This window comes from Sceloporus undulatus, chromosome 5 (genome assembly GCF_019175285.1).
Source record: "Sceloporus undulatus isolate JIND9_A2432 ecotype Alabama chromosome 5, SceUnd_v1.1, whole genome shotgun sequence".
In the NCBI taxonomy this organism is placed as follows: Eukaryota; Metazoa; Chordata; class Lepidosauria; order Squamata; family Phrynosomatidae; genus Sceloporus; species Sceloporus undulatus.
Window position 1 is genome coordinate 98,647,584 of NC_056526.1, and position 14,057 is coordinate 98,661,640.

The window sequence follows — 14,057 nt, forward strand, 5'->3', positions numbered from 1 at the left end:
TGGAAATCACACCATTCCTTTCTAAGTGCTTACAGACTCTTCTTTCATGATCTACTCTAGAATTTGTCTTGATATTGATGTCAGGCTGTTATTTGTGTCCCCCCCCCCCCCCTTTTGAAGATGGGAACAACATTTACCTTTCTTCAATCTGCCAGGACATCTCCCATGTAACTCAGTTTAAGCCCTCCTGATCAGATCTTTTAGATTCTCAGTGGACTTGACAAGCTTTGTCGGCCTCTCTGTTACATTGCAGATTTTTGCCCCAAGAAGTCAGCACACTTCTCAAGACACCTTACTAGGCCCACAAATGACTGATTCTGTTCCGCTCAGCAGGTGGTCCCCTCTCACCACCACCACACCCCTCCTCCAAGATTTGGCAGAAGCCATTCCATGTGCTGAATCAAAGTACAACAGACTCAGTTTGGTCATTTTGGCTTTGAGGGAGAGTTTGGGTTTGATCTGTTCTAGAACCCACTTGTTTGACTTCTTGGCCATCCATACTATGTTTATTGATCTCTTCCAACCTGTGGGATATTACTTTATTATCCATATTTGTTGGCAGATTTTAGTTAGAGTTGAACTTGATTCAATCTCTGTGACTTGTTTGGTTCTATTGGTATGACATTTGTTCCTGTTGATTTATTCTGCCCTGTTGCTTTGAGTGCAGCTTTAACTTTGTTTTCCAAAATTTGGGGTTCATCTTAAGTTTCCCCCCCCCCCAAGTGTCATTCATCCTTTCACATTTTTTATATAGCTTTTCTGTGTATTATGTCCATCTTTTTTTAGTTCCTCATGGTCTGACCGCATTTATGGTCAATGTGTACTAGTAGACTTCCATTCTAATTGGCTGAAAAGACTAGAGAAACATACTTCTGAGAGGTAGATGTGTACATCAGGAGGGGTTTGATTAATTATATAAGCTGACTTTATACCAGATAAGAGCAAGTAATCTCTAATCACCTCCATCATCTGCGTGTATGTGTATCGCTTTGTATGAGAGCTGACTGCTGTGCTGTTCCTAAGATAAATACTGTACTTCGTAATGCTGGTTAGACTTAGACTATTGATACTGTAGTTACAGAAAGGGATATAACAGATGTCTCTTCAGTATATAGATGAAGGTACAGAAATGCTAGTTGACGACATATAATATACACTAGTTTACATATTCAGGGGTAGTTGTGTTGGCCATATAGCAAAATTTTAAAAAATTAAAAAGCACAAAAGAGTGATAACTTTGTTAGCCAACCAAAATACACAAAACACATCATGCAAGTTATTGAAATTCCACTGCAAAACATGCTAAAAATCATATAGGAGAAGAAAAGGGGGTGGTGGTGACAGTGCTGGTGTCACAGGTTTGCATTTTGTATCAGATAATACTTTCTGTTGTTGGTCGGTTGCTTTTGAGGGATCTCAATGCAGGCAGAGGCCACTCACCTCTTTGCCATGTGGGGACCGAGGTAAAAGACAATAACATTTAAACTCCATTAGCAGCAGTAAAGAAACTCATCTTGGGATCTAGGGTATCTCTGGTCCAAAACACACTGCAGAAGTAATCCAGTTCAAAAGTGCTTTAACCTTCCTGGCTCAGTGCTCAGGAATTCTGGGAACTGTAGTTTTGTGAGACATTTAGCTTTCTCTATAAGGTTTATCACACGGAGATTTTTAGAGCTTTTGCAGGTCAGTTCTGACGTGACTGCGCTTCCAACGATGTGGATTGATGTCATAACGTGAATGTGTTATCAGACAAGATTCCTTTCTATGGGCGCTCCTTCTGTGGTGCTTCCGCAGTGATTCCAAAGTGACCCCTCATTTTGATGAATTCACAGAATTCGCATACAAGCTCACTTGGATTTCACTTAGAATTGGTCTGGTGTGGAAAACCACTCCGATGTCACCCCACTTGGCCCCTTGCGTCCTGCTCCATCATTCTCTCCTCCTCCTTCACCCCATCCCACCCCCTCTGCCACCCTGCCATCCATCCCATCATCCCCTGCCTTCTCTTGCATCCCGACCCTGGCCCCAGTGACCCCCAGTGACCTATCCCATCCTCCCCTGCCTTCTCCTGCATCCCGATCCTGGCCCCAGCGACCCCGGGCAACCTATCCCATCATCCTCTGCCTTCTCCTGCATCCCAATCCTGGCCCCAGTGACCCCCAGTGACCTATCCCATCATCCTCTGCCTTCTCCTGCATCCCGATCCTAGCTCTAGTGACCCCCTGCGACATATCCCATCATCCCCTGCCTTCTCTTGCATCCTGATGAAAGATGACAGCTAAGGAGGGGGCAGGGAAGGATGACAGCGTCCAGAGCCCCACTGAGCATGTGCAAGGGGGCTGATTCAAATCGTTGAACCCTCTGGTGTGGTAATACAATGTGCACTCACTCCGCTTTGCTTGAATCCTCATCATGTGACTTGCTTGGAATAGAACTAATTTTGCTTCCCCCTCAATTCGGAATGGCAACAGAACGGCAACCAGATGTGGTAAAGCATCACGTTTTAACCTTAATTCACATTGCTAGACAGGAGTGACTCTGGATCTGGTGTGAAAAAACATCATGCTTTGCATTGCTAGAACAGGAATGACTGCGGATCTGAGCTGCAACCCCCCCCCCCCACACACACACACACATGTGATAAGGACCTATGAGAGAGCTCTGGTGCCGCAATAAACTACAATTCTCAGGATTCCTTGGCACTGAGCCAGGGCAGTTTAAAATAGCCTCAAACTGGATTATTTCTGCAGTGATTTTGGACCTAAATTTTTTGTGAAGTCACAGGCACCTTTCTTTCTCAAGAGGTCTATGTAATGTACATCTGGAAAACCTTTTAGATGCAGTACAGATAAAACTCAGCCAATTTTAGTCCAAAAGAAAAGGTTTTACTTTTGTTAGAGGTAGAAACTCCAAAGTCCCAGTCCTTAATTCCCTCTTGTTTAGGATTCCCTTGATGCAACTAAACCAGTTATCTTTAAATCCAGGAATAATATGCAGGGGTAGCCAAGCTGGGCTTATAGCAAAATAAAATAAAACAAAATCCAAAACCCACAAAAGAGAAGTACCTTTATTGTCCAATAAAAACGCACAGAACACATGATGTACGTTTTCAAAGTTTAGATAGTCATATGCTGCTTCAACATGTCACTATGTATCAGTATTGTGGAAAATGTCACAATTCCTTATGTGGTATATGAAGAGAACATTTATGTGCCTAGACTTAGAAGTCTTAAGTTATTTCTCAAGGGGAGTGTGCGTACACAGGATTTTGTAACTGATTTGATTATGTAAATAAATAGTCTGCAACCTATTCTCGTACTGTATAGCAGTGATGGCGAACCTATGGCACGCGTGCCAGAGGTGGCACTCAGAGCCCTCTCTGTGGGCACACATGCTGTCACCCTAGCACAGAGTTTGCCATAGTTTCTTACTAGAAAGCCAGAAGGATGTGGCACTCTGCAATAAATAAGTGGGGTCTGGGTTGCAGTTTGGGCGCTCAGTCTGTAAAAGGTTCACCATCCACAACAGTCCAGTTCTTAAGGAACCTGAATCATATCACTGTGAAATCAAACATCAAAATTTTAAAACTTCTGTTCTGGGTTGAAACAGCCATGGTTCTTCCACACCATCTCTTTATAGAAGGTTTAAGGTTCTTTATCTTATTCTTGTGAAAGTGTGTCTAGCTAGAACTTCCAGAATTTGCTATTTTGGTCACCTGAGCTTCCAGGTTTAATGTAAACCTTCTACAGAGAGATGAACCATGGTGGTTTCAACACAGAGGTTTACATTTTGATGTTTGATATCACATAGGCGGGTTCTAGACCGCCGCTCTGAGGCGGTCTGCCGCCGCCACTGCAGCCATACCGTGCGGCTCCTGCGCGTAGCAAAAAAGAAGCTCCAAAATGGAGCTTCTTTCCGCGGCGCACTAATGACGTCGCGAAGCGCCAAGGGCGCATTCGTGACGTCATTAGCGCCGCGCGACATTCGAACGCTCAGCGTCCGATACGTCAATATGGCCGGCACCATATTGTACGGACACAGTCTGTATTAGACTCAGGGGCGTCTAGAAGAGACGCCCCTTTTTTAAAATGTGACGTCCTGCGGACGTCCCAACTGCCAGTGTGTAACCGGCCATAATTGCCCCACGGCAATTCGCCCCATACCCTCAGATCCTCTGGGAGGAATTTGTTGCAGTCCACAAAGACCAGATTGACGGCAACCTCCCAGAGGACCTTTTCCGCAATCACTTCCACTTAATGGAATGGTCTGCCGGACGAGATCCGTCAAATTGCCAACCTAGAAAGCTTCAAGAAAGCTGTCAAGAAGGATCTCTTCTAGAAGGCCTTCCTGGAATAGAACCCACCCATGTAACGCTCCCCCCACAGACATATATAAGCGAAGACTTTGCCCGCCATTATTTTATTATTTTATTATTGTTTTTTAGATTTTATCGTTTGTAATTTTAATGGATAGAATTTTTAAATCCTTTTTTAAGGGGGGTGAATTGTATATATTGTATTTTTTAAAGGTTGTATGCTGCTTTGATTGTGGTAACAAAAAGCGGGATATAAATTAAAGTTTTATTATTATTTATTACACAAAAATTCAAAATTGAATAAAATATTTTATGTTACTTGTTATAGAGAGGATTTTTCAAGTACCACAGCTTTGTTTCCCTAAATTAGCCCTTTTATGTGAGATAACTGAGGTACAATCTGATCCATGATGAACTGGATTTCTGCAGTGGATGGTTGCTATTGGTAACATAAAGGGAGTAAAATAGAACATGTGAAATGCCTTTAAACTTTTTATAGGCATTTTGTACAGGGAGTGCACAGTACTGGATGGTGTATTTTAGTGCTCCAGAAGCTACTGTATATAGGAAATTATCTTCCATTTAAAGTAAAGATGAATTTGGGAAAAGTTATTCTGGCAAAAATAACTGCTTTTTCTTATGATGAACAGGTAAGCAATGTTATTTTTTTAAGGGGAAAAAATAGGCCATAACAGGAAATCAGAATGTCAGAATTTCAAAATCAGAGTAAATTCTTTCATATGAGTCTTCTGAAACTTTTTTGACATTATGTATTCATTTTTAAAAGTAGCAATAAAATACAGATTGTGGGGTTTATGTGATAGTTCAGCAATGGAACCTATAGCAGTAGTTTTGCAAATTTCATTTCTGTTCATTAAATGTTAATGTTACTATTAACTTCATAAGACATTTTAAAGATAAAAATTGAACTTGAGAGTCTTCTTCAAGGAGAAGCTGGCTGAATATTGCAGTTTATTGCAAACAGCTTGCATAGGCATTTATATTTTACCAGTAAAAATATTTAACAATCGTCAATTTATTGAGTTTGCTTTCTTTTGAAACCAGTGTCCTATACAGTACCTATTTCTCCTATGTCACAAGAAAATATATCTCACCTTAGTGCTTTTATTTTCTCACTAGTTGTTTTCATACAGGTAGATAAAATTGAATTGGAAAAAAAAACAGTCTGTTATTCTGAAATAAAGTAATAGTACTAATCAGTAATAATAGAATCAGAATTAGTAATATATAGGGCAGAAATGGGAATTACAATATTATGTGAAATACAGAAGACATCTTTGCCTTTGTTTCATAATCAAGATATTTATATTTTATATCTATCTATTCGCATATCTACCTAGATATAGATATGCTTAAAAATTAATAGTTTTCCAGTTATATATAAAGAGAGATGCTGTGTCTTGAATTTCAGTGAATTTAAATGAAAATGTTGGATATGCCTCATAAACTCTGTTGCTGTTTTTGTTGTTGTTTTGCAAAAGTTATATTTTTGAGAATAGAAATACTGGCCAGGATCCAGGCACACATGACAGGGTGCCTCATAATAGCGTTGATCAAGAGGGCTGTAGAATTGCCGTGGGGCAGTTCAGGATGCATACATATTGCTGCCCAAAGAGGGAGCTGAAAACTGCTTGTACAGAAGCTTGCAACATCTTCCAACAATATCAGTTTCTTCTGAAAATATCAATCTGTTATTAGGGCACAGTAAGTCTGGAAAGGAAGATATGGTTGGTTTAAACCAATTTAAAAAACATCTTCATTTGGCTATCAGAAAACTTTGCAGCAGAAAATAGGAGAAAACAAAAAAAGAAATCTAAAATGCACAGGTGAGATACTGGGCTAATGACAGAAAAATAAACAGAATCCAAAGCATGCCTTTGTCAGATACTAGACTCAGAGTATATTAGAAAAGCAGGCCAGTGTGCCCATTAATAGAGCTCCCCACTACAAACTTTTCTGTTAACTCCTGTGTCAAGACAATGTCAAACCAGAGTAGAACTAATTTGCAAGGTAGAATTTATACCTCGGGCCCAAAGGGATCCCTGCTGCATTTTTTAAAAAGATACAGATATTTTTAAAAAGTGTTTCAGTGTTGTATACTGGTTCCTTTTACCTTTCAGCCTGTTTCAGGTGCTGGTGATATGGCACGTTGTCTTCTAAACAGCTGTGGTAGATGGTTCCAGTTACGGATGGTGGAACAAAGGGTGGGATTACCAGGAAATAGAGCCAAGGGGTCGTTCCATAACTAGTATGCTATCCAACCTACCCCATCCGTTGTCCAAGTGCAATTAAATAGTACACTGGAATAAAAACACTAATCTTCCAGTTCTACAGCCCTCCTCTTGAAAAGGACAAATGGTTTGTTGGGTTGTGTGCTTTCAAGTCATTTCCAAGTTATGATGACACTACAGTGGAGCTTTCTTGACAAGATTTGTTCAGAGAAGTGTTTGCCCTTGCCTTTCTCTGTGGTTGACTGAGTGTGACTTGCCCAATGAGATTCCATGGCCAAGCAGGGATTTGAACCCTGGTCTTCAGAGTTGTCCTAGGCTCAAACCACTATGCCACGCTGGCCCTCAGATAGTTAAATCCATTGCATCTGCAAACCAGTGCAAAGTCACCTGAGAGTAAGCCTCATCGATCAAAGTGGAATTTTCTTCTAAGCAAAATGCCTAGGACTACCCCTCCCTCAATCTTTGGAAGGGTCATGATTGCAATAAATTGGAAGTTTGGGTCTCATCCAACATACTAAAGTACTTCTAAGCATGCACATTTGTCTGGAACATCAGCAACTCACAATATAGCAGGAATGGGAAAGTGCTGCCCTGGGTTTCAGCCCCACACTGCCCATTATTATTATTATTATTATTATTATTATTATTATTATTATTATTAAACTTTATGAAGCGCTGTAGATGTACACAGCACTGTACAAAAGGTCAGTAAAATCAAAGAATATATAAAGCCTGCCCATGGCGTACATACATACATTATGTTGATAATCACAAATAGATAAAACAATAGATAATATTATAAAATAGAACTGAATAAAAAGGAAGCAAGTTAAAAACTTCAAATATAAAATATCGAATCAAATATCAAATATGCCTTTTTTAGCCAGAAGGAATAAAAGTAAATTTCCTGTCCTAGAATCTTCCATGAACAACAATTTGGCTTTTAACTAGGTTGTGAACCTCCCCACCACCACCACCACACTGCTTAACAAAAAACACTTGTGGTCACTTTCAAAGATTTGTTTATTTATTTTTGGCAGTCTGTGCAACCCCACTGTCTCAGATCCACTGCAGTGCTTCCCCCCCCCCCCCATGATCTAGAAAAGGGTAGCAGCAAGCACTGCACAGAGGTAATTGAGAAACAGTACTGTAAGATTATGCCTGCAAAGCAATGTGTGGGTGCATATGAGAGAAAGAGTAGGTGTTATGGAACTGTATGCTCTAACAGAAAATAACAGCCTTGGTGGTTAGAGACCACTGTCCCTATCTGGCACCAGCTGTCACTTCTGGGTGGTGTCTTTGACCTAGAGAACACTTAGAAAAGCACACTTTTTGAGCCCACATTGTCCTTTTTAACAAGCAAGTCATTGCACAGTGCCTAAATCAACCCCTTCAAATGAGTGTCCCCACCACAGCCGTCTTTATACCTACTTTATATACCTCTATATACCTACTTGGACGTAAAATGCAGCATGGTATAATAATCCATAAAGCCGGCTCGCCGGCTCCCCCGAAGAGGACGCCGCCTCCCCGTTTTCCACCTGGGCAGGAGCGGCCCAGAGGACTGTTTTGCCGCTGGAGCAGCGTTGCTCAAGGGGGAGGGTCCGTGGGAGTGGCCTCTTTAAGCCGGCTCGCCGGCTCCCCTGCAGAGCTCTCCGCTCACGCCCCTATACCATCAGGGAGGAGTGCCAAGGACAATTGCCTGGTGCCGCCGTTGTGGACTTTCTGGAGGGAGGGAGATTGAGGAGAGGGGTGTAGCTAGTATTGTCAGGAGTTTGTTGGACATGGTTTGTAATTGGCTTGGTGAGGGAGAGGGAGGTGCGACTGTGTTAAGAGGGGCTCCCATTGGAGTAGTGTGGGGCAAGGGGAGATATAGCGGTAGGAAAGTGGAGTTGTATCGTAAGGGAAGGCAGGATTTTGATTTTTAATCTGTGATCTGTATTGTATTATATCTGTAACCTGTACTGTATCGTATTTTCATTTTGTTTTGTAAACCGCCGTGATCATAGGAATGGCGGTATATAAATAAAATTTTAATCAATTTCAATCAATCCAGTTTATACATGATACAAGAGTTTATACAAGAGTAAGTGCAGGCATTACCTTTTGATCATTCAAAATAAACAACTTGTGATGTTGTTGTAATGATAATAATATTTTCACAGCAATGCAACAAAGTATAAGCTAATTGCCCCCAACAAGTTGGGTACTCATTTTAGTGACCTGTGGAAGGATGCCAGGCTGAGTTGACCCAGAACTCCTGGCTGGTATTGAACTCACAACTTGTGGTTTGTAAGTGAGTGGCTGCAATACAGGCATTTAACCACTGCACCACCAGGGCTTTGTGTGCTGGCAGAAAGAAACCAGGGAGGGAATTGTGGAAAGGCATCCCAGAAGGTAGGAACAATCACAATGGGGCTGAGCAGATGGCCCTGTTGCTCACCCAGGTTTGTTCCGGGGTCGGTGTGGGGACAGGCAGGTGTTTATATCCCCATCCTGCACTAACCTGGGACCTGCTACCAATGCATACACCTTACCTTGCAGCACTGTTGCTGGAACTGAGAAGCCCCCATCTCCATGTCTGATGTGGAAACGGTGTTCCTGGCTGCACCCACGTGGACAGGTGCCTCATTTCTGCATCAGATGTGGTTACAGAGGGCTTCTCAGTACCAATGGTGGAACTAGGGGGTGCAGAGGGGTAGCTAGATTGCACCAGGTGATACTTAAGGGGGGAGGTGACACCAGAAATGGGCTATGTCCCTTTAAAATGCTGAAGAGATGATGTCAGTAGGGTGAGGCTTAGTGGGAGGAGAAAGGCCCCAGTTTTTAAAACTTAACATTTCAATTTTTAAAAAAGTTAAAAGAAACATTTATTTAAAAACATCACATTTTACCACATTTTCACTTCAGCCACATGAAACTATGTATATGTAAATGCATTTAGGCAGTGCATATGATATTGTAAATTAAAGGTATAATTTTAATTTTGTTAGCTGCTTATGTCACAACTATCACCAGTAATATAGTCTAGTCGAGCCTTATCTTATGCGGTGATCTGTTCCAGACTCCCCAGCGTAAACTGAACAGCGCATATGCTCGAGCCCCATTCAATATAATGTGGCTTGGGCGCGGTGACGTGTGCATGCCTGAGGCACACGCATCATTCATTGTATTGCCATGCGGCTTCAATGTAAGCTAAAATATTCACAACTGCAGTTCACTTTTCTTGCTTTCTTTTTTGTTATTTATAGTGCCACCTTCCATGCAGTCAATCCAAAATATGGGAAAGAAATGTGTTGGTATTTTGTACTAAAATAATATACTGACAGACTTTCTAAAATCTGTTTTCTAAACATTTCCGAACCATATACCATATAAGATTTTATAAATGTACATCTTTTCAAACAAGTGTGTGTCTGTGTATGTAATGTTACTAATTTAAAAACTTACTTCCTTTTTAGACAATAGGTTCATTTTTTATTTTTTCAGTTTGCACTTATGCCTTGTTATCTTTCCTTTTTTTCAGTCTGCAGCTGTGTCTGATGGAGGTAAGCTAAAGTTTATAGGAAGGTAGCATTGCTGTGTTTGCTGTTCCTTAATTGCTGTAGCAGTGTGTGAAAAAATTAGCACTACAATTGTGAGTCCATGTTGTTATGTACCATTAAGTCAGTTCTAACTTATGGCAAGTCTATCATAGAGTTTCCATGGCAAGATTTATGCAGAAGATGTTTGTCATTGCCTTCCTCTGGAGGCTGAAAGTATGTGACTTGCCCAAGGTTAGTCAGGGGTTTTCCTGGCTCACCCCTGGTCTCCCAGGCTCCAGTACTCTGACCACTGTACCATGCTGACTCTTGCAAATCCAAATAGTAAACACTATAAATATCAGCCGTTTATAAAAACCCAGTGCTTTTCAACATTTGCTGTCTTCCTCAGTAGCCCATTTACTTTTTAAAATGAAATCTTAATCTTCTCAGGACAGATGAGGATGAGAGGCATTTAGTACTGTATGAGCAATATCAGGATGGTTGATTCTGACTTCAGTGAGTTAAATCTGGCTGAAATTAATTTTAGCTATTTATAATCTTTCTTTTGCTTATTTACTATAGTTTGTAAATTTATTGTTTACTGTAAATCATTTATATTATGTCATCTCATTTTTTATTTTATATTATAAATAAATATAAATAAATAATTAAGAATATAGTATACTTGCGTAACATGTTTATTTCCCCTCCAAATGTTAGTCATTGACCAGAACATTAATTGGTTCCTAAGAGAATTCTTTTGACCATTCTAGATACTCTATCCATTTTTATATGGGTAATAATAAGAGTAAAGGGGAAACAGGAGTAGACTGCTATTCTTGTCTATGGACATGCATCTATATTTATTCATTCCACTCCATTCAGTGCTTGACTCTTGATTTTATTCCATAAGGGACGGGGACTTTTGTTTTGTTCCATGGCATAATGTAAAATGACCAAAGACCTAGTCTTTTTATTCTGCATGATCCGTCAGAAACTGTGTATTTGGTTGTAGGGTGCAAGTATAAATTTGTCATGGGTACCACATGAAAAACACATTTACATAATTACAAACACATCAGTAAAACCATATGTATGACAATTCACAGCACAAAATAATTTAATTTAATTTAAAAATCCTAGAAGATGTTTTCCATTTCCGAAAGAGGATTCCTAAAGAGATTACTGCTGAGCACACACATTCCTTAGAGCTCTGTAACTACAATTCTAACCTAAATGCCTCCTCCCATTGAAACAACCAGAACAGCTTCTTGGTTTTCTGTAGTATTGGGAGCAACATAGTGAAAGTGGGGCAAAGGCTGGAATGCAAGTGGAAGAAAGCCCAGGACAAATCGAGGGTTTATTCTGTGATTTGACAGCAAAAGTGTTTTTAGCAGCATTGATCTTTATGTTGTGTTTCATTTCTTTGCTGCTTGAGTGCAGCTGCTATACTTGCATTCCAGTGCAATGTGAATAATTCATGTTCCTTCAGCAACAGCAGTTAGAGGTCCTTTCTTTAAATTATTTATGTTGCACTTTATAATGCTTTGTGTTAAGTATGTTGAGAGTATCTCTTGTTGCTAAAAGGAGAAATAAGTATTCAGCTAAAAACTATAATTTGTTGAAGAACCATTTAAGAAAATGCAGTAATATAGTGGGAGGTGTTACACTAGGACAATGTTTCCCGCTGTTCAAAGAACATCTACTAAGCGTACTCTAGGAGATTGGTCCTGCTTTAACTATGGAAACAGAAGGATGGTTTTCAGTGAATGGTTTGAAGTATTTGGTTAAATGGCACCACAGTGGCTCTTACCAGCTCTATCCAGGTAATATGTTCAGTGATGCTAATGATATTTGAGAAATATAGATATGCTTAATAGTACTGCACTGACTTGTTCATTGAAAAAAAATATAGATTTTTATAGTACAGTTTTAACAATTTCTTAAATATTTTCAGTATCATAATCCAGTATAAACTAGAAATTACAACAATCAGACTTTTAGTCAGCACTTTAATCTTTTTATCCAGAGAGGTCAGTTTTGTGTAGCTTTGCCTGATATTTTTATGTAAGTTCAAAATGTGAACAGGAACATGAATTAGATTTGTATTTCCATGCTAATACAAATTCCCCACGCTGTTTTTATTTGTAAGAAATAGCAATAGTAAAATCTATCCTGAGATCTTTTGGCATGTGTATAAATATATAAATATCCTCTGTAACATAATGGAGATAATTTGTTCTTCATTGATTATGATAATTGTTATGATGTGCAAGAAGGACTTTTGTGCTCTAGAATGGAAATACAAATAAAATCTATATAATGTGTTTACCTGGTTAGTTGCCCTGCATTTAACATAATTAAGATGGGATGAGATCTACTTGTGCCCCAGGTGCATGGCCCATTAAAAGCCCAGTCCAGCCCAGTCTTATTTTCCTCCTCTCCCATCTGTGCTCAAGTACAGGTATGACCACAGGCAATTAAGACATTAGGAGTGAATTATTGATCTTTGTGCACTTCCTATATTCCCATCCAATCCTTCCTGTCTATGCCTTGTACATTACTCATCTTCCAAGCATGGGGAATGGAGGTCTAGATCGGGTGGGAGGTGTTATGGGAGGCATACATATAAGTCTCATTCCTCTGGTCATCTGAGCTTTATACCTATAGCAAATCTACACTCGCATCCACCAACCAAATAAATTTCCCAACACATTGCCTGCATGTATGTGATGGTGGTTGTGGTGAGGATAGGTAAATAAGTAGTAGAGGCAGACACAAGCTCTAGTAAGCTGTTTTTGGATTCCCTATACAAAGATGTTCTGCCAACAAGGCAAAAAGATCATTCATGAAAATATTTCTATGGTAGATAATTTATTACAGTTGATGTGAGACCTTTAAGAGACATCTTCTCCACCTCCTATTTTCATTTAAGTCTTCTGTTAAACATTTTCTGTACCATGACTGACTCTGTAATATGCAGACCAAGAATTACCTGTGAGCATGTGCAGAGAGGAATTTCCACCTAAATAACTCACTTCAACATTTTGTGTGCAATAGTTCATAATGCCACACTATCTCCATGCACAATGCTTTAATTGGGCTAGCATGAAATTTTCTTGGTTATTTCCATTCTCTTGCTTAATTGGCCAAAAGGAAAGCATGTTTTAAAATGCTTTATTTGTGATAGTGGGTTGGACTAGATGATCTTTAAAGTAATTTTTGATGCTATCATTCAATGTATGTAGTATTACTTGTGAGCTGGATACTTGTAACATGCAATAGTAGCTTCAATTGCTTGACAACTTCAGCTGAATAGGCTTCATATTTGTATCTTTATTTAAAAAATCAAAAATACATTTAAAATTATAGAAATTAAAGAAAGAAAAAGAAACTTAAAAGAAACACAAGAGAAAAGAAAAGAAATAAGAAAAAAGTGACTTCTGATTTTCCTGGTAACAATTATATATGCATATAGTTATTCATACCTTTCAAAACTACAGCATATTCCCTTCTTTCAATAAACTATTATTTCTAATCATCAAACCCCCAAATCATCAAGTCATTTTCCTTCTTCCCCCTCCCCCCACAAAAAGCCTATAAGGGGTTCTCAGTTTTTAAGAAATATCAGTAATGACTTTTCTTTAATCAAGCCATAGATTTATCAGCTTCAACAACATATCTTCCATAATGGTAGTGTTAAATTCTTCCATCTTTGTGTATACTGTACAGTATAATTAACTTGCTGCCATGTTCATATACTGGAATAATCTTCCATAGCTCTTTTCCAACTGTACATCCATCAACCCCCTCCCCCCAAAAAAGTTCCAAATTTAACTGAATACAATATTAATCATTAAGATCCTTTGCCTCAATTTGTGTATTTGAGTCCCAATTTTTTCCCTTTATATTATTCACATATCTTACATACAGTTCCAACAGACATTATAAACACCTTTGTACATT

At 39.3% G+C, this 14,057-nt stretch overlaps 1 protein-coding gene across 4 annotated transcripts in view; it reads left to right on the plus strand.

Annotated features, from left to right (window-relative positions):
* Positions 1-14,057, plus strand: part of RGS12 (regulator of G protein signaling 12) — an 87,434-nt gene that overhangs the window by 30,415 nt on the left and 42,962 nt on the right. For 3 of the 4 annotated variants that reach the window (XM_042467659.1, XM_042467660.1, XM_042467662.1), the window contains one exon: positions 10,094-10,115. In XM_042467659.1, the coding sequence (XP_042323593.1) occupies positions 10,094-10,115 (22 nt within the window). Of the gene's footprint in view, positions 1-4,838; positions 4,966-10,093; positions 10,116-14,057 lie in introns of those variants that run through there. The other variant, XM_042467661.1, reaches the window with a different exon arrangement.